The 22,692-nt window shown below is 29.6% G+C and overlaps 1 protein-coding gene across 1 annotated transcript; it reads right to left on the reverse strand.

Moving 5' to 3' along the window:
* Positions 1-9,296: 9,296 nt before the first annotated feature.
* Positions 9,297-11,564, reverse strand: LOC130510717 (NAC domain-containing protein 43). Its single transcript, XM_057007301.1, has 3 exons — positions 11,293-11,564; positions 10,664-10,950; positions 9,297-10,148 (listed from the first exon to the last, which is right to left on the reverse strand). The coding sequence occupies exons 1-3, from the start codon at positions 11,477-11,479 to the stop codon at positions 9,519-9,521; spliced, it is 1,104 nt and encodes a 367-aa protein (XP_056863281.1). The 5' UTR covers positions 11,480-11,564; the 3' UTR covers positions 9,297-9,518.
* Between the last annotated feature and the right edge of the window lie 11,128 nt (positions 11,565-22,692).

Here is a 22,692-nt window from a genome sequence, read left to right on the forward strand (position 1 = left end):
ATACAATGTCAGTATTTAACAGACTCTTTTTATATAATATCATATAAATACTAATTTTATAAATTTATGGATCAACTGTTAGAAAATTCATGTGATGTTGTATCTCGAATACACAATAGCTTATCAATTAAAATTTCAATCTGATTCCATAAAATGGAATATTAAAGCTCAAAGCATAATAGCTTCTGACCAATTTTTTATCATCAATTTTTTTTACTGAACACAAGAGTCTGCAGAAATAAATAAATCATCGGAATCAAAGTAGGTGTTGTGAACAGCCTTGATTTAGGTTAGAAAAAGAATAGAGAAAAAAACGTATTGAGGCAAATACCCGTTTAGGGTTTCTTATTAATGATGTGATAATAATTTACAAACCCTTAGACCCATATTTATACAGCCTCAAAAAACCCGATTTCCTTTTCCCAATAGAAATAGTAACTTTCCTAAACCGAAAGGCATACCGTACCGGACCGCGAGTGCTGGGCATTTTACTGGTACAACAGAAATTTAAGACACACAGATGCAACAGTCGGGAAATATAAAAAACAAAATTTCTTCAGAAACTAAGGTTACAACCCAAACTTTTTTTTTTTGATAATCCAGGTATCCGGAACTCTCACTTAGTCCGACTATCCCATCGGAACTGGTGAAAAAGATCGTGGAAGTCAAACGGAAACCATGTTAAATCCGCTGTGACCGGGACTCGAACTCGTGATAACGGACACATCAGTCGAGGTTCCTTTACCACCAGACCACGAGGCCCGGTTATTACAACCCAGACTTCCGACCAAATTATAGTTACTTCAAAATTATGTGACATTGCTTTATTTTATTAAAGGAGAAAACTACTAAGATTCTAATCACCTTTTTAATTTATTTCTTTTCACATTAGAATCACGAATATTAGACTGTCATGGTTCATTGGATATAGATTTGTATAATGTTTCTTGACATAGATGTTAGACCTCCTTGGCAGAGCCTGCACTATCCCATCGCACCTACCGTTAATCACTTGCTGATTAAGTTATAATCCAAGTACTGCCGACGGATGTCAGAGATAAATAGAACAGGCATTCGGTGAGTTTTAAGAAAGAAAAAAAAAACTGGAAATTTTATGTGGCGGATCTGGCGGCTTCATTTTATAAAACAAACTAGGTGTTTTCCTGCACCATGTGCAGAAATAAAAGTTTTAAAATTTAAATTTATTTTAAAATATAAATTTTGTTAATTTTTGATTTTATTATTTGCTTACAATATATAATCTTAATTTAATCATATTTAAAACTTCAAGATTAAATTTTTTTTTATTAAATTTATATTTAGTAATATATATGTATATATTTAAAATTACGATTTTGAAATATTCTTTAATTTATATCTTTTGTTAAAATTTAGTAAATCAAATTTTGTAAATGTAAGAGAAAATTTTGTTAAGTGTATAATTATCAAAACATAAAACTAAATAATTTTCTAAAATTTATGGATATTAAAAATAAACTAATAGTATTTAGAAAATTACATTTAAAAACTGTATAATTTTGGAGATTTTTCTACTAAAAATAATTATTAAATAGAATTAAATTTTTAAAATTCAAAAATAATATTATATTTCTATTTATAACATTATATTATTTATTGCTATATTAATGATAATCTATGAGTTATTACTATATTTAAAAACTTACTAAAAATAAAAATCAACAATAAATGTAAATGTTCATGTCATTATTTAAAGAAAATTATTCTTTTTTTAGAAAATGCATAGTATTTTGAAGAATTGTTTTGTAATAAAAATTATATACTTATGAAAATATAGCTAAATAATATTTCAAAATTTTAATTATTATTATATTTCTATTTAATTTATTATTTATTGTTTTATTAATTATGATATATAAGTTATTACCATATTTTAAAAACTTACCTTAAATATAAATCAATATTAAATATAAATATGTCATAATGATCTATAAGTTATTACTATATTTTTAAAAAATTATATTAAATATAAATTAACATAAATGTAAATATCCATGTCATAATTTATTTCAAACCATGTCATCAATATTATTGTGCCATGTCATCATTTTTCTTTCAAAATTAATATGGTGATGACACATGTCAAAATCACTTCTTAAATATAGACTAGGAAATTAGTTTGAGATTTCGTTCATATGCATCGCTTGTTTACGAAAGCAACTCATTCCAAGGTTATTAATTTGGGGGTTATTGAGTTGACCATCTTTTTATATTCCATCTATGTTACAAAAAATGTCGCTTAAACATTTTTCACATATATTAATAAACTAACTAACTGAAAACATAATATCATCTATTTAACTAATATTTTATCTGTTTCACAAAAAATATCACTTAAACATTTCTCACATATATTAAAGCTCCAAATGGTAACAACAGATTGAACGATAGAAAATAAACGGATTGAGAAATACAGTACAATTTAATAGCGGTTTGCATAAGAGAAATGCATATTGCGTTACAAATGCAGTTCATCTAAAATAAACAGTTTAAAACAAAATATGAATAAAAATATGTACAAATGAATAGTGTAACTGCAGAATACATATAACATATTTCAATATTACGAACAAAAAAATCAATGATACTAACATGTTTTAAAACAAATTATGTATTTATAAATCTGAAATATGAAATTTAGTATGCTAGCTATTATTAAGATTGTATAGCCAATTTCTTATTTTAAAAAATTATAATTGTGTTAGTTGTTTCGAAATAAAATTAATTGAATTTTGTTATTTTAAATAAAAATATTATATAAAAAATTTACTATTAAATCTTTATTATGTATTTTTCTAAATAATATAATAATTATTAAATTTTATTAAAATACCAAAATAAATATAAAAATTGAATAATCTTGAGAGAATTATTTTTAAATATGAATTATAAAAAGTTATGAACTAAATACATAAGTATAAATATACATCTGTAATATAATTATAATTTTATTCATTTTAGTATATACATTAAATTAGTGAATGCAAAGTACAAAAATATAGTAATTTAAAAATAATTAAATAACAATCAAACCAAACCACACTTTATTTCTTACCTTTCATTTTCAGGTGCGGTCAAGAAGAAATCGTTCCCGCTGTACTTTCTTTTCTGTGTTTTTTTCCTTTTTACAATAATTAGTACCTAAAAATGTAAGCTGAATGGTAACCAAGTTATATCCCACAGGTGAGTTTTAACTGATCCGCATCTAATCAATACCTAAGAAACTGATTGAAATGCATTTATGTTTTCACTAATATTATCTATTTAACCAATATTATTTTAGATAAATAAATTTATTTATAATATCAATGTATTTTACAATTAATATTGAGTTGAAAATAAATGTAAATTGTATTAAAATTGTAAAACGATACTTTTTATGTAACAAAAAAATGATAAAATGACATTTAATATGAAACATATAGAGTAATATTTTAGATAAATATATTTTTATAACATCAATGCATTTTACAATTAATTTTGAACTGAAAATAAATATTAATTGCATTGGTATTATAGAATGACGCTGTTTATTTGTGTAACAAGAAAAAAAAAGTTAAAGTCACATTTTATAATGAAATAGAGAGAGTAATAATGATTTTCGATTTTTGTTCCTCCATAATCCTTGTGGGTTAGTTAAGGATAAGATTGATGTATGATTAATGGTGAGAAATTGATAAAGGTAAAAAGAGCAAATGGATGAGCATAGACACTAAATGACACTGCATAAAAGAAAGCACCAACACAAAAGATCTCTTAATATTACCTTCAGATCATTATTCTCGAAATTCGTTAGTGTTAGTGATAAAGAAGCACAAAAGAGAGGAAAATATAAAAGCATAACTTAATCAAAAGGCATGTTCAGTAAAAACTCAAATCAAAAGGCTTTGATATGATCAGACATTAAAAAGTGAAACTTTATGGGTTAATTTTTGTCGGCAAATCCATTCTGTTCGGACTCTCCTTTAGCTTCCATTGTCGCGGTCGGAAAAGATGGAATGTTATAATCATCGTTTGTGATGCTAGTGTGTTTGTATGTTATTTACGGTGAAACAGATATCATATACCTCCCTCCGTTTCTAAATATAAGATGTTTTAGGTAAAACATGTTTATTAAAAAAATTACCGTTTATCAAGAAAATATTATTAAAGTTATAAATTAAAAATTATTTAACTAATTAAAAAATAGAACTATTAAATTTGATTGGTTATACGGTTTTGGATAAAGTTAAAATTACCTAAATATATGAAAATATCTTACATATTAGAACAAAAAAATTATTCTAAACATCTTATATTTAGGAATAGAGGTAGTATAACTTTATTTTCTTTGTTTCTGACTTCGCCTTTTTCTGGAGTTGAAGAAAGAAGTTAATCAGCAGATGAATTTTCCGAGACCAACGGAATGAGTTACTCCGTTTATTGAAATAATAAAGTTTTTATTGTTTTTAACACCAATAAAGTTATATCTTAAGGCGTAATTTAAGGCATACTTCTTTTTAATTAACGTCCATTTTTCCAACCAATTTAACTTCTGTTTATAATGCCCTGGACACGTGCATCTTAATTTTCGATTCCATAACATCAAGTTTATAGCATACAAACTAGGAAAATAATATGAACGTTCCACCCCACACAACAATGATAGTGGAATATACGTGACTTTTGAGTCACATTGTTGAAATTTTCGGCCCAGATAAGTTATGACATGCCTTTTACTATAGTTAGTAACCTTCCAATTCCCACACAATGAAATGTTTCTATGTATATATACTCCCTCTGTTTTTTAAAGATCCATGTTCTAGGAAAAAAATTTGTTTTAAAAAAATACATTTTTTACTTTTTCAATGTATTATTTAATGAAAATCTGTTAACTTCAAGAAAATTAATTGTGTTTATTGGATTTTTATTGGTTAAAGATTATGGAAAATTGTTATTCAAAAAAATCAATGCATTTTTAATGTGATTTTTTAATATATGTGAAAAGTCTAGAATATGTATTTTTAAAAAACAGAGGGAGTATTAATTATGACGTTAAGGAGTAGTTGTCAACTTCTTAGGCAGATGCATGATCTTTCTATCGACCCATTCCTTACAAACTAATAGTATTAGAAAGATTAATAATTACATGACAAAAAGAAAGGAAATTTCATTAAACAGCTAAGTAAAGGAGGATAAGCCTCATATTAATTGTATTATCTGCAAATTTTGGGATTAAATGTGTGGAACCAGATATTATTGCAGATGTATAAGTCGAATGTTTATTCAAACATTATTTTAAAAAACTAATTTTGAATGACTACTAATATTTTTTTTCAAAATGACTGGTAATATATACTAAACTAGTATATCTCTCGTGCTACGCACGAACATTGTTTTGTGTGATGTATTTTTAAAAAATATAATATATGTATAGAGTTTATAATAAAAAAAGATTAATATCACTTTGTTTCTTTAAATTACCACCATCACAACTAATAAACACTTTCCAGCAAATTGAGAATCGATTAAGTTCATTGTGTACATGTTATTGCATATTTGGATTAAGTTTACCTCCTTTTTGACAATATCTAAATAAAAAAAAAGTGGTTAGAGAAAAAACAAATGAAAAAGAAATCCAACATAACATAGATTATAGCTTTGAGCATTGAAGAGCTTGGCTCTTTTCAGCTTCACTAACCTGGATTTTTAAATCTTTATTTGCCGAATAAGTTCCATCCTATTGCAAATTTGTATTCTTTGTTTCCTCAGTACACATAAATAAAATAACTTCAGTTCACAAAACAATGTAGTTTGTTATCTCCACTTTGTTTATAAACACATTTTGTTATCTTAGTAGACATTGTTATATTCTTTAGTGACAAAAATACTAATGATTAATAAAAAGGAAACTGAATCTAAATTAAGAGTAATCACATAAACCCTATAAAGATTTTTATTCTGCATCAATCAAAAATCTCAGTCCCAAAACCAAAGAATATAATGCAATGAATATAAAATTATGTTGCTATTTTCTCTTCTACCTTGCGTGTTTCCATTCCAAGCATCGCTATTTCTTCTGTTTGTATGCCCTTTTATTATTATGTAGTTTTAACCTCTATCATTTTAAATATGTATGCCTTGCAAAAATGAAATGATGGAGAAGAAGCAGAGAAATGTAGAAGAGAAGAAATAAAGAAAAAAAATTAAAGATGGAAAGTGACACGGAAAATAAAATCATGATCATTAGTTATTTTTCTTCTTTTGATCGTGGGGTTGAGGATATGAGGAGTTGGTCATTCGGCAGTTTAGAAAAACTGGAATCGCACTCTTTTTTTTTTGAATTAATATAAATTTATTTTTCTAATATTCCACTTGTTAGAATTCTATTGGAGAAGTGACTTGTGCTTTAGTATATAGGGGATAATTAAAGTTTTGAATATTATGAAAGAATATCATATCATCTACCATAATATCCAAAAATCAGATCCAGAAAAATTATTATGTTCAAATAAAAGTAATTTTTATAAATATATAAACTGTTAATGTAAAATAAAATCAGTTTTTGAGATATTAAGGAAGACAAGAGATCAAAAAAAGTTTTATTGATCAAATAACAATGGTACGATGTATTGGGATCAACAACCCTAACTCTACGCACTTGATTGTAGTAAAAATAGGTTGAATGCCTTTTACCTGCATTCTTAGGATTTTGATCTTATAATAATAGTGTATAGTCGGTGTATTCGTTAAGATTAAAAACAAATATTCGTTTATATCCTCAAATATTAAAGATTTCCTTTTATTCAAAATATTTTTTATCCTTAAATATGAGTTTTTTTTTTCTTACTCAGTAGGTTTTATAGAAGACATGGAAGCACACGACCATATAGCCTGAGTACGCCGAAAAAAAAACAAAGCATCGTTATAGTTTTGATTATCTTTTCACTTTCTCGACAAATATGGTTTTGAATGAACCAAAACAATTTTTAATCAGTTTTCTTAATCGTTTTCTAGGTATTATATTTTCTTAGCTAAATAATTTGGGTGCACATGTGTATAATCGATACATTGTTATAGTGAAGACGAATAATAATAGGTTACCTTATCTTCAGTCAATACCAGGTCCTGAGTTTTCATTGGCCCTATACAAAACTGAAAATAATAATTTTAATATCAATAAAATATACTAAACAATTTATGAAAAACAATATTTATTATACATTTATATAACAAATAACTAACTGAAACATTTTTTAAAAGATATTTACATATTACATAGTTTAAGTAGCTTATTTATATGAAGTTTTTGTTTAGTTTTGTGTATTTATAATTTTTATGTTTAATTAGATATGCAAAACAAATTATTTTAAAAGGATTTTTTTTTATATTGTGGGTACCACAAAAATGTAGGCCCCGTGCAAATGCATCACAGGTATCTGTCCAGACCCGGCACTGATTCAGTACCACACCACTAGGTACTATGTTTTATCGATTAATGGATAATGATTGATTTAGAATTCAAAACAATTGTACTGTACGTGTGTGTGTGTGTTTTAACCTTCTTGAGTAAGAACAAAAAAACATATTACTGTATGTTGTCATTAATTAATGATACTCAGTCGTAATCTCTTTAATTCAAACATCGTAATCTCTTAAAATCGAACATAGAATCGACTGACAGTACTTAATACGAGATCATATATATATACTCTCTCTATTTCATATTAGTTGTTGTTCTAGGTTTATCCACAAAGATTAAGAAAATATTTTAGTTTTACGTATTTTCAAAATAAAAATATCATTACCAATACACATAACCATATTTCAACCAATAGAAAAATTAAATAGAAAATGTTATCAATAAATTTTGCATTGAGTATCGAAAACGATATTTATTTTGAAACAAAAATTATACCCTACAATGATAAATAGTTTGAAACGGAAAGAGTATTATTTTCTTTGCCAACATAAGAAATGCATATACATATCATTCCTTTTTGCGAAGATAAAAATTATTTATTTTTTCCTTATTCACTCTATTTTATAATAAGTATCATTCTAATATTTTTTATTGTTATATAAAAAGTGTCACTTTACAATTACAATGTAAATTATACTTACTTTCGACTGAAGATTATTTGCAAACACAGAATTGATTTTATAAATAATTTTATTTATTTCAAATACTAGTAGTCATAAATGTGTAATTAATAAAAACTTACATATATTTCCATCAATTTCTTAATATGTGTGAAAATGTCAAAATAACGTTTATTAAGAAACGAATAGAGTATTAATTATCGTTGGAAGACTCTACAAACTGTATAGTATCCTTTAGGGGTGGGCGTTCGGGTACCCGTTCGGGTTCGGATCGGGTATTTCGGATTTTCGGGTATTTCGGTATAGGGATATTGAACCCGTTAGGGTATTTCTGTACTTCGGGTTGGGTTGGGTATTTTTAGTTCTGGTTCGGTAATTTCGGATCGGGTTCGGATATTTAGATTTTAGAAGAAATAAAAATAAAATTTTCAATTTTTTAAATTTCTTGTATTTAAAATTATAGATTTCACTTAACTGATTTTTCTATTTTTTATAGATTGAATGATTAATAGATTTGGAGATAACATTTCAAAAAATAAAAATATTAATTTGGCTATTGTTTTTAAATTTTGGATGTAACTTTTGTTAATACAAGAAACAAAAAGTTTGACATGCATTTTAAATGAATATCAAATTATTTTCTTCATAATTATATATATACTATATAATCTTAAAGTATGTGTAACACCAATATAAATATTTTAAATAAAATGAGAGATGTAAACTAGAAAAATAAGGGTAAGTATACATATGTTCGGTTATCTTCGGATATCCATTCGTGTTCGGGTATTATCTGTTCGGGTTCGGATATCCAATCTCTCCTAACTTAATATCCGTTCGGGTATTTTGTTACTTCGGTTCAAAATTCGGTTCGGGTTTTTTGGGTCGGGTTCAGGTGTCACTTCCGATATCGGATAAAGTGTCCACCCTTAGTATCCTTTCGGTTACTTTCCAAATAATAGTTCCTGGAAAAAAATAGTTGTTCAGAAAAAAAAGTTCCTGAAAAAAATATTTCCTTTTGCAATCTTCTAGAAGCAAAACCATTGAATATTTCCGTTCTTTTTGATCATCAAAAAAAAAAGTTTTATTTAATGGTTTTGCTTCTAGATTCTAGAAGATTAAATTAACAGATTGATGACATTTTGATTAATGATATTCATACATAATGCCTAACCCCATCTATAACGAAATCTCTCCTTTCGAGATCTTTATTCCCCTCTTTTAAAGTTATTTAGTTTTATATCATCTATGTTACAATATTTCACATAACCACTGTAATTATCACAAATCTGACTTCCTTTTTTATGTCTCAACAACTATATGGTATGATTATATCTTTCTACACAAATGTGAAATGTCTTAATGTGTGTGTGTCTCTCTCTTTCCCTCCATTTTCCTTATCCACTACCGTTCGACACGTGGCAAAATGGGTCAGAAGATGATGATAGAGATGACGCTGTCGTGTTCCATAGCTCCATATCCGCTGGATGTTCCTGCGATAAATCATCGTGATACGAACCGGGCCGGTTTAGGTTAGGGTATGGAGATCGGAGGGAAGGTAAGGCGAGGTGATCTTGATCTGCCTGGCTCTCATCGGCGGCTGCGATTGAGTACGATATGGGTCCGTTAAGCTGTGAGGCTACAAGGCGGTCTAAAGCAGACCAGCTAGTAACGAAGCTAGTGTCGACCACGTTGCTGACCTGGACAACATGATTTGTGTCGGGAGAGCTGACATGGCAGTTGTTGTTGAATGTTTGACTGTTAGGGCTCTCGAGGTTTGGGAGTTTCATGAAAGGGTCTAGATTTAGCTCTTCTTTACAAGATCGCCCCATAAGTTCTAGGAATTGCTCGAGACTATCATCGTTTAAGAACTGAGATGAAGACGACGTCCTCGCCATGCCTCCGCCGCCACTCAGGGAAGCTTCTCCGATGGGACTGTTTAGGGTTTTGTGAAGATTCTTCTTCTTGAAAATACGACACACCACCCATCCTTCGTCTTGTGATGCCTCCTCAATAATAATCACCACCTTAAATATTCAAAATAAGATAAATTTATGTTAGTGAAATTCAAGATCGCCCCATAAGTTCTAGGAATTTAAATCTCGTTTTCAAAGAGATCTTGCTTATTCCCTTTAGCCATTAGGTCTCGCTTTACTTGCAATTCGTGTTAGTTCTGCTTTCTAAACTTTTTTCTTGACTAACTGTATTAAATAGTATTTTGTAATTTCCATATGAAATATTTCGTGTCTATATATCTTTGCAATTATAATGTAAACATTTAAACATATATGGCAAGTTTTCAAAAGAAAAAAAAAACATTTAAACATAAATATACTTCTTGACGAAAATATTAGTGCATGTAACTAACTAGTAATACTTTTATAAAAAAAAACTTCTATAAGGGTCAGTGGCTGATAATCAAAATAAAAAGACGAAAACTGTGATATACAATGAGATTTAACAGTCTCACATATTCAAGAGATGGTTGAATCAGATATATCATATATATAACTCGTATAAATGTTATGAAATTGATACATACCTCATGAACGGTGAGATCATCAGGGGAAATAACGTTGTCTTCGAGTCTGTACTCATGCATGATCCAGTCAGATTTTTGGCCATGAGGAGCTCGACCTTTGTAGAAAACAAGAGTCTTTCTCATCCCAATCCTACGGCCATTACTATATATGATCTTGTCGCGGCCCGTTGCTTTCCAAAATCCGACCGTCGTAGCTCGGTTAGTTCTCGTCCCTGTCGGATATTTTTTGTCCTTGTGGCTAAAGAAATACCAGTCGTTTTGAGGCGTTGTTCCTATTTTACACATCTCTGCATAACGGACAAAAACAATCAGAATAAGTTTAACATAAATTATATAGTTAACCAACCAAGCCTATCTTGTAGCTTTTTAGTAAATAACTAACCCTTAATATAAACAAGCAGCAACAACGACTAAGTGTAGAATCTCTGCACCCTAGTCATATTCTCGTAAAAGGATACACGAGAACGTCATATAGCTAAAATTCAATATACAAGATAACATTTATATAAAAGTAAACTATTCAAAACTGAACTAAGAGAGATTGTGAAAACTGAAAAGGAGAAAACTAACCCATAAAAAAATTGATTCATCTTATACAAAAAAAATAATTGTTATTTATGGAAATAAACCTTGAATATCCCAAGGCTCGAGCTTGTTAAGATCAACGTCGCGAATAACGTCGAGGTCGATCTTGATGCTATTTACTTTCTTCCGGAGATAATACTGCAGCAGCTCTTCCTCGGTCGGGTGAAACCTAAACCCAGGAGGTACTTGAGATTGTCCGTTTACTGATATGCTCATAGATTCCGACATCATGATCAACAGATTTCAAGATTATCTAAATCAAGAATCAAGATCAAGAGAACAGAGCATGTACTGTTTTTACAAAAAAATATTTAATAGCTACCAATATGAAAGTTGGAGAGTGAGAGAGCTAGAGGAGACTGAGTCAATATATATATGAGTATTGTTGTCTAAAACAAGATGCACGAGGAAAACACATGTGTCTTTTTGTACACCTTTTTTGTTTTCTTGATTACTAAATTCAACTCTTATTATAGTTTTCCATTTTGTTTTCATTTATTAATTTAAAATAAGTGTGCGTCCAATGAATTTTAGTTTTACGTTTCAATTTTCAATAGTTAATGATTATTTCAGTTTGGTGTTCTTCTCGATTATTGTTTCAACTCTTGTTATATAGTTTTGCTATATATTTCTTTGTTATTAGTTAACTAGTGTACAAATTAAAAGACGAACCTCCCTGTAAAGCCATTTGATTTCGCTTGTCTTTTTCAATAACCTATCATCATATCGACAAACTACAATTATTTGAATGTTACCTTCGTCCATGTATTCACTATTTTTCTAGAACGAAAAAACACATACACTTTTTTTTTTGGCATCAAACACGTACACTACTAAAACTCCAACTCAGGAATATAAAAGTTTTGAAAAATCTATATTGATCTCTTTTATATGTTTTCAAGACCTTATTTCTGTATATTTACATATCTGTCAATTAGTAGATATCGTGAGGATTAACAAATGAAAAAAAAAAAGGTAGGGCTGGGCATTTTATTCCGTTAAATTTCATTCGATTCGTTATCCGTTACTATTCGATCCGAAAATTCCGGATATCCGCAAGCTTTCGAAGGAAAGCAAATAATAGAATTCAATATCCGTTAAAATTAAAGCAAATCACAAATATTAAAATTTTGGGAAGCGAATATCCGATCCGATCTGTCAAATAATAAATACATGTATATTTTGATTGTATTTAAAGTTTTAAATGTATAAAATTATATAATTACTATTCTAACATATGATTTAATAGATTCTATTCACATTATTACTTATATAAAAATATTACATAAAAAAAAAGAGAAAACATTTATAACAATTATATTTTTTCTTAATTGTTAACTAAGTTTTAAAATTTATAAAATATGTAGATTCACTACTTCTTTTAATTTTTATCTTTTATATAATAAAAAAAATATTTTACAAACAAATTTGAATCAAATTTTTAAGATTTTCGTATTAATCAAAACAAATGAGATATTCATAAGTATCTGCAAATATCTGTTAATTTTCCGGATATCCGTTTTTCCGAATATCCATATTTTTTCGAAGCAAAGCAAATCGAAAAATTAGATATCTGTAACATTCGAAGCAAATCACAAATACCTTCAAAAATTCGGATATCCAATCCGTGCCCAGGTCCAGATGTAGTTATCAAAAGGAAAAAGGTAGGGCCAGAAGGCAACTAGATTGTAGGAAGCAAGCCCACATCCTAACGATGACCCTTGACCTTAAAAATCTCTTAGAAAAGCTCCCTTTAAACAAATTAACAGCCCACAGTCATCGTAATAACCAATAGTAATGCATCCCCTATTTTTATTGTTGGAAAACTATTTCAAAAGCATTTTTTTTCTATTCAGTTTTGCTAATATTCATAAATGTGCTCTCCATTTAAAAGCACACTTATCATTTTAGAAAAACTAATGGCTTGACTGGTCGGTGCCGTATCTTTAACTTTTTATTTAGAACTTTTTCTTACCAAAAACTTTAGAATTTAAGTTGTAAATAGTTTAGGTGTGACTTTAATTGCTTTTGTTGTGATTTATTTCCAAAAAGATCTAAAACAATAACTAAAAGTCTTGCATGTCTGTAAGCTTTTCTCCGGAAGATGTGGCCTTTTCATCGATAATTAAACATTTCACTACAAAAACTCAAAAAGTGATTTAGTATTCATATATATCGAACGGTAAATATTAAAAATCTGATTGAAAGGCATATGTGATTTTCTTGGGTGCAACAGACATATTTAGGTGATTAATTAGAACAAACTAAACGTAATAAATGTAATTAGTAGCGGAATGAAATGAACTGGCTATGTCGAAAAATTTGAAAAAATGTCTCGTGATGTCTTTCATAAAATGATCATATAGTTTATATTAATAGATATTTTCAGCTTTTCACAGATACTAAATTAATTAATTGATTGTAATGTTTTATTTTTGTGATTAGCAATCTTTGATAACTTTAAATTAATAATAACTTAATAAACTTAATTACTTGATATACATTTTACAATTTCCTATTACTAACTAATAATATATATAGAAAATTCAAAATTTCTGTCTTTAAAACATTCTCTTTCTGAAACAAGTATTGAATAATTTTAACATTTCACTTAAACTTTATAGTTAATATTTTAATGACCCAAATTATCATTTTTCTTTTCTTTTCTTTTTCATTATTTATTTTTTTGGTTGTTGGTAGTCAACATAAAGGTGAGGAGATAGGAAAATAATGATGACGTCAAAAGTCGCGTAGTTATAACTACTATGAGTACGTATACATTTTTTTTTTCTATTTCTAACATAAATCCGTATACATATTGTGTAGGAAGTAGAAACTTTTTTTTCTAAGTGTAGGAAATAGAAACTTAGCTAAAGAAAGCAAAACTTTAGGACATGACTAATCCCGGTTTTTATCTAGAGTTTTTAATTCATAATTTGATATTTTTTATTTCTTACATTTTTTAGTTAAGAGACATATTTTTATTATTTCTTATTTAAAAGATGATTTTTAATTTTTTAAAAATTAAAATATAAGAAAAAATAAAAATCAATTTTTAGCCAAAACTAAGAACTTAACTTAAAAAACTGAGGTTAATCATGGTCTGAGTTAATGTGATTATTGACAGTGAGTTGGAAGAAGACTTTGTTTAAGATTAGTTAAGTGACCTTTTTGCAATTTTCTGAACACAGAATCATTTCGTTTGTTTCGATTCCAGAATTCCATGCCTCTAATCATTATTTTAAACTTGATTACTGACATTGCACCCAACTTTTTGTGTGTCTCTCAATTCCATCTCTTTATTGGGTGAGCTATAAGAAAAACGAAATTATAATTAAAATTAAAGCACAAAGTTTAAAAATTTACAGGTTATTAGTTATTTTCCGTGACGAGGACATATTTTCTTTGTAATAATATTGGTTGATGTTCAAAAAAAAATAATAATATTGGTTGATAAAGTATTTTTAGTTTAAATGTAAAATTTTTATTAGATAGGGAGATAAAAAAGAAAACTATTACTTGGAATATACTTTTCTGTTTCGAAATAAGTGTTATTCTACCATTTTTTTGTTACACAATAAATACCACTTTAAAATTTCAAAGTAAATTATATTTATTTCCATCTGAAAAAATAATTACAAATTACATTAATTTTGTAAATAATTTTATTTATATCAAATAATTATTAGTCAAATATGTGTAATTAATAACAAATTAAATATTTTTAATCACTTTTTAATAGTATGTTTATTATAAAACGGAGGAAATATTATACCAACTGCTGACATGTATACTATGTACTCCATATGTTTCACAAAGAGTGTTAATTAGATATTTTCACACATGTTAAGAAACTGATTAAAACTCACTTATGATTTCATTAATTTCATCAATTTACCAATAGCATTTCGTTAAATAAATTTATTTATAAAAGTAATGCATTTTGTATTTTTTTTTGATCAACATGCATTTTGATACTGAGTTTAAAGTAAATATAAATTATACTGAAATTGTAAAATAACACTTATTATGTAACAAAAATTATAAAGCGACAATTAATATAAAATAAAGAAAGTACTTTAAAAAAATAGTGTTTGAAAGCTTTACTTTTTTTTGGGCAAACCATTTTTTGAAAGATTTTACTTTTTACACAACATTTTTATAATATGAGAATAAATAAAAGAAAGCTGTGTTGTTTGATATTATACATATTCTTTATATTACAAGTTTACCCCTAAGAACACATATTTGTTTTTCATAAATAGTGTCATTATATATTTTTTGTTTCAAAATGATCATTCTACATTTAAATGTAATTTTAAATACTAAATGTATTTTTACATTTTTGCATGACTAATTAATTTTATTTAATACATTTTTATTTAATTAGTCATATATTAAATGAAAATAAGTTGATATATTTTATAATTTCTTAATATATGTGAAATATGTCAAAATATACCATTTACCAAATGGAAAGACTATATCATTAATAACACACAATTATAAAAAAGAAGTTCAGAAAAATAACACCGAATCACAAGAAATAATAACGGTGAATTCACCAACATTTTTTTTTTTAAGGTATGAATTCACCAACACATTTAGTTTATAAGGTATGATCACAGCACTTTAGTCCATTTTAAGTTGTATTTTAGTTAAATTTTAGTTACATTATATTTTTTTGAAACTAAATGTATTAATAAACTTTTAGTTACATTATATTGAATATCTCATTTTATATAATCGTCGATATGCGTATCTATACGTAGGTAGGTTTTGAGGCATTACGTATACAGAGTTGGTGTTTCTTTTTTCTTTTTTTTGCCGTCTGTAATATTATTAAAAGGAAGAAATATTACAAAGCCCATAAAGGACCCAAACTTGAACTTGAACCGAAAACACATACAAACCACCCAGCCCAAAAGGAAAAACGAGGCCCAAAAACTCACACCGTCAACCACAAACCACGTGTTGAAACCACAACAACGCGAAGACGCGTGCTAACAGAGGAGGCTTCGTCATCTCTACGAGCCGGAGGCCGCCGCCGGAACCGAAACCCGAATCACGTCGGGATCGTGAATCACCACTTCCATCCCATGCAGAAGTCTATGCTGAATCATCACAGAGAACCACCACCGGAACCACCGGGGGATTAAACCAGGACCACCGACTTCCACCACCGACAACAGTATCGGAGGTAAAGGAAGCGGAGTCTCCACAGAAAGGCCCGACCTTCAAGGAGCTTCCCTCGCCTTCGCCAAGAGCTCTCCCGAATTTGGCCACCAAACACCACAACGAAACCACCTTGTACACAGCCCAATCACTTCCACGGAAGTCGAAAGCTGGCGACCACTACCACAGTGAAGACGGTACGATCCAGAAACCAAACGCCGGACCACCATCGGAGGAGATGATGCATGGCCGGGATCAAAGAAAAAACGGAGTGATATCTAATCAAACCGTACCTAAAGCCGAAAGAAAAAAAAAAAAAAAAAAAAAAAAACGGAAAAAGGAAGCTTTTTGCCGGACCGGCGGTGGCTAGGGAAGCCAAACCCGCCGGCCGGAGACACAAGTCGCGGAGGCCGGAGACTGTTCTCTAGAGAGAAGGGAATGAGATTTCTGAGTTGGTGTTTCTTTTTTCCATAGGCACGTTAAGAACTTTAGTTTTTAATGCTATTTTTAATTATTTAATTTGGCTTACAAGTTGATGTCGTATATCACATGCATGTTATATATTCATGTACACTCAACAACACACGTCCATAAAAAGTTTATTCAACAATGCAGCACTATCAAAATTTCAAAAAGAAAAATGCACTACTATTGCTTAAATATTTTTTTTTTCACAAAGAGTAACGTTTTAAATTTCTATTTCATAACGGTAACGTTTTAATTTTTTAATTTTGCTATATATAGAAAATGTGTTATTTTATATTTACAATAAAAAATTAAATATAATATATTTTTAAGATTTGATGTTAAATTTGGTTAGTTGGTGAATTTAAGTTTTTGGGGGTTAGTAGGTATAATTTCTGTTCTTTTTTAATATTACGAAGTTACTTTTTTTTTTTGATAACTGTGGGGTTCATAGGCAATAAGCGCAGACTGATTCTCACGAAAACTTTTATCCGGGCACGACAATTATAGGCGGAAAGGTGATGAAGACGACTCGAATCCAGGACGAGCACTCTAGTTGGAGTTCCATTACTATTAGGCCAAGAGATTTGGTTATTATGAAGTTACTTCGAGATAAGAAAATACATGATTTTCGTAAAATCTGGACATGTAAGAACAATAAAATAACAATAAAAGGCCCTCAAACTAGAATTTGAATTCCTATCAGTATCCAATCGGTATACGCAGTTAGCTGTGCGAAGTTATATTATGACGAAAATGCATGGAATTACATGTTTGAACATATGTAATTATGTATACTATGCGATATAACACACTATTATTATATGTCTGCCATTCTCCAACGAAGTAAATCGTGCATCTATGTATATGTTTTATATACGTACAAGAATTACCGGAAACCGTGACAATGATGAATCATTTTTCTTATGTTCATCATTCTAAGAGCTATGGATGAATGAGTAACTTAATGCGAATAAATTAAGAAGACACAGTATGGAAATTTTGTTATACAACTCAATACATTACATACGATTCATTTGGTAGCGGATAATAAATAATGAAAGAAACTGGTCACAGTTTTTTTTTTTTTTTGAAACTTAACTTAACTGGTCACAGTTACGAGTTTTTAATAACATAAAGACAAATTTCGAAATTATATGAACAAAATTTGCATGAGAAGCAATCTGAGTTTGGTGGATTTTCGTCAAAATTTGTTACGGCCTCAATGGTAAGACGTCATGACTCCACACTCCATTTTCTCTAAAATGGCGGCAGGCGAGGGGAAAAGCCGTAGTTCCAAACTTCCAATAGAATCTGTATGCATATCCATTCCACGTGTTTCATATAACTTATAATAATCCTTTTTAACATTATGTTTAACATTTATTGTGTGAAAGGATTCACTTAGAGTTTAGTAACTTTAGTTAACGTAGTTTTGACATAATATATTAGTATTTATAAAATAAGAAAAAAACTAATTTAATGTCTTTGAAGTGCCAATACTTACTTAACCGAATTGAAGCCCGGCCAGTATATGTATCTTTATGTCTTGAAATATTGCGTTGATTCAATTATTATTCTGATCAGTCATTTTGGCCCTTCAAACATGTAATGAGATAAACTAGTTTTAGTCTACACTTCCTTTTGTAACAATATGCATGATACAATTAAGTTCGGTACGTATCTTTCTCAAGGAGTCAAGGTCATACAGACATGCATGCTCAGAAGATATCTTTTTTTTTTAATAAGGTCAGAAGATATCTTTAAAATATAAATATACATACAAAGATATAAAAAGCCATAGACATTGATTAACACAATGATTATCAAAAGAAATGACGTTTCATTGTTAGTGTTTTTGCTGTTGATTATTGGTGGATTGTTATAGCTGAGAGGACCGTCCAGTTTTGTTGGGCAAAACCCTAAAAACACTCAAGTTAAGAAAAAAAACAGAAAATATCGTCAGGGAATAATATGTGAAATGGATGGGTGATCTGTCGATATTTATAATGTATTCATCTCAAATGCATTATGCATATACGTGCGTAGTTAAAACCTACCGGCCGTTTCCTAATTAAAAATAATATTTATTAGGTATTGTTTTTCTTTTTTTGAGAAAGGTTTTTATTTTTTATAATTAGCTATTATCGTAAATTTTTCCAGATTACATGTGATATATAACTTCAAATTTTAACGCGAGACCACTTGGCTGTCTGCAAAGTATCTTTCAGAGGTCTCAGGTTTTCGTCTAAATTTTTGGTGTATATTCTTACAATTAAAAAATTAAAACTACATTTTTCTTAAAAAAAATCAGCTTGTATTATTAACTACATATATCCTTGTATGGGTTTTTCTCTTTTATAGAACAATACCTTAAGGGTAGAGAACAATTTCACTCCATTAAGAGTGTTTATAAAAAAAGCGAAGATTGCCAAAAAACAAGAGTATTCTAGTTGAAAATTTACAAAACTCTCTTAATGTTTTTTTCCCTGGCATCAACTCTCCTAATAAAATAATAACTCACCAAAAAGCTGACTTATTACTTTATCTTAAGCTAATTAATATTTTTATATTTTTGTCATCATAATATTTATATTTTATGATCACATGTTTAAGAAGCGATAGTCAGTAAACCCTGCCATTAAAAAGAAGATAGTCAGTAAAACCCATGAAAGCTAACAACCTTGAACATTGCGTTAAAATATGATCAAAGATATTTACTTCTTAACCAACGCGTATTGGCCTAATGGTAAAAAAACTCCGGCTGAAGTGCCCGTCCTGGGTTCGATCCGCGTTAGCCACGAGAGAATTTACATGGGTTTCTCTCGCCTTCCAGACCACTTCGCGTAACCAGAGATCCTTAAGTGTACGCTTAAAAATCTTATAATGGCATGGATATAAGTCCGGTGGGCTAATCGATCGCGCTTAGTGGTCGGATACTGGATTATCAAAAAAATATTCACTTCTTTTTTTTGATATACTCAATTTTACCGGAAGTCGTTTGAAGGGTAGAGATATATAAAACAATAGTTTACTCGAGTAAAAGTGTTGTGTGTATATAAAAAATAAACTTTAGGTAAAAGAACTGTTCGGATAGTATATTGAGCATTAATTTGTTTTACTTTCTTTTTTTTGTCAAGATTTGTTTTTTTGTTTTTTGTTTTTTTTGCTAAAATTTGGTTGTCAAGATTTGTTTTACTTTCTGTGATACTTATTTTTGACAAATACTTTCTATGATACTTGCAATGCGAACGTTGTTGTTTTTATTTAATGTTATCCTTTGTAAATTAAGTTCTATGTCAAGGCTTCGTTACCTTTCAAAGTTTGCTGGTTGATGATGCTGCTGGGAAGCCAGATTCCGAATCATTGTTAGATTTTAATCAAATCTTTGTCGTCTAATATTTGTGTTCTTCTACGTATTAGTATCTCTTGACTAGCTCGTGTTAATTAATTGGATGCATGTGAGGAAGGTGCGTATCTTTTTTTACAAATAAAATAGACGATCGTGTAATTTAAAATTTGAATATTGCATGGTCAAATTGTTGTGTTTATATTTCTTTATATGACCACGCAATGCCGCAATGGATGTTCATAGAATATTTGTCTCGTCGTCATGATTGTGTCCCGTATGCTGGCAAAACTAGTATATTTTTTTCTTGTCTGCATAACTAGGTGTCCTTAGCTAGAACAACCATTTTCCCCTAGATTAAGCTAATTAAGTTATCAAAAATACAACTTCCATCTTCTATTGTATTAGACCATTTGATCATTTATCTTGTATTAGATCAGTTAGCTAAGCAGGCTTTACAAGCCCATCTCTATTGTATTAGACCTATTTGAGAGTGGGCCTGTTGGGCTCATTCTATAGTTTTCATTTTAATGAAGCTTTTCAGTGACAAAAAAAAAAGTTATCAAAAATACAATTTTCTCTCTCTTGAGAAACCTCTATCGTCTCTCAAAGTCACCGTCTTTACCGATTCCAGTTTTCGACCGACGACGGTGGACTTCCCATAAACACGTCGTCGATCGAGATTCACCGGTTTAGCTCTCGTTTTCTCTTCTTGACGGCGACACAATTTCTCCAAATCATCGGTCGTTTTTTGACTCTGACATGGACGGCTCCGACGGGCCTGCATGTCCGGCTTTGCTTCCGATGCTGCATCTTCCTCGTGGTGGGCGATCGGCTTTTAACTTTGGAGCCGTGCCGTTTTCTTCGGTGGTCGCCGGCTATCGTACCCTTGGATCTGCTCGAGCATATCAAGTCTTTGTTCTTGTGTTGTGGTTGGGTTTGGATGAGATCTCGAGTATCATCAATGAAGCTCTCGAAAACTCAGATATACGGGTTATAGTTACTGAAATCTCTTTAACTTCCAATATTGTCGTTGGGGGGAGTTTTGGTGGTCGTGGTCAATTCCCAGATGATTCTGATGGTAAAGCGTTAAGTTTGATCGGATGTTATAGGTGAAAACGTTGGTAGCTCGTGATTCTGGTACGAAGCCGGTGGTGCATCGATAGGGGCCTCACGACGGAGTCAAGCCGAAAGAAATGATGACGGTTCAACATTAGACATGTATCTCTTCTTTAGTCAGTGTCTCACACGTGGTAGTGTGATGGATAGTTTGGTTCATTATTTTCTTTGGTTTGGAACTAGTTATGTTGGTGTATGTATGTGAGCTGGTTTTTTGGACTTTGTATGTTTTTTTTTGTTTTCAAGGCTTTAATAAAATATGACGGCAAAAAAAAAAAACATCATTATGTTTTTAGATGAAATGCGAAAAAGGTGTCCTTAGCTAGAGCATACCGGTTTTTAAATCTGGTCATGGCGTGAACCGTTTAATGATAAAATGTACATTTCATGGAAGTCGATATCGTGCGACTACAAAATTGGACACACACTAGATATCTGAATATTTTATAGGCAAATACTAAGAAGATCTTCAATGTACTAGCTAGTTTCGTGGCCAGAACATTGGACTGTATAGTATTGTAAAAACATTATCGAAATTATTGTGGAAATTTTTCAAGTTTTTATGCTGAGCAGAATTTTTTTTTTTTTTTTGTAAACCAGAAATTTATCACAAATAGTTTAAATACCAAAATATTTATAATATTATTATTATATTATCTCTTAGCTTAATATACCATTCATCTTACCATCTACACTTAAAATGTTATTTATTTTAGTCTATCATCAGACTATCAGCAAATTAAACACAACTTGATGTACACACCCCTAAACACATCTAGGGATAAGGAGATAACTAATAAGTGAATCTGAAGCCTAATAGAAATGTAGTGTATACGACTGAAGTTATAAACGGGCCTCTAACCAACGGTCTAGTGTGACACATGCATAAGAGCTTAGCACAGCGTAAAGCTAATTAAATGGGCTTCGGGCTTAAATAAATAGATTTAAGCCCAGTAATTAGCATTATCATTTACTTCGAAGGAATATCTATCACGTGGCACAATAGCGTTGACGGTCAAAGCAAACAGACTTTTTTTTTTTTTTGAAACTGAAGCAAACAGACTTTAAGGAAACAAAATCGCTGGAAACTTCACGCGTTAATTAATCTTTTGTTTCTGATTAACATATCAATGAGATCACATGAAGAGGGACCACGTACGCGTGAGAAAGGGTAATCATTTTATACCGTTGGATGAAAGTGCGATCCATCTAACGGTAATCTTGTGCAATTAGATGAAAAAAATAAAAAATCCAACTAATTTCTGATAAAACAACAATACTGGAAAGTGGCCGAGCACAAACATGCATGTGCATGCCTGCCTGTATCTTGCAGCCT

This window comes from Raphanus sativus, chromosome 4 (assembly GCF_000801105.2).
Source record: "Raphanus sativus cultivar WK10039 chromosome 4, ASM80110v3, whole genome shotgun sequence".
Lineage (NCBI taxonomy): Eukaryota > Viridiplantae > Streptophyta > Magnoliopsida > Brassicales > Brassicaceae > Raphanus > Raphanus sativus.

Coding starts and splice junctions, on each gene's coding strand:
- LOC130510717 (XM_057007301.1), bottom strand. CDS start 11,479: ATGATGTCGGAATCTATGAGCATATCAGTAAACGGACAATCTCAAGTA. Junction 10,951..11,292: donor CGAGCCTTGGGATATTCAAG/GTTTATTTCCAT, acceptor TCCGTTATGCAG/AGATGTGTAAAATAGGAACA. Junction 10,149..10,663: donor ATGATCTCACCGTTCATGAG/GTATGTATCAAT, acceptor TGAATATTTAAG/GTGGTGATTATTATTGAGGA.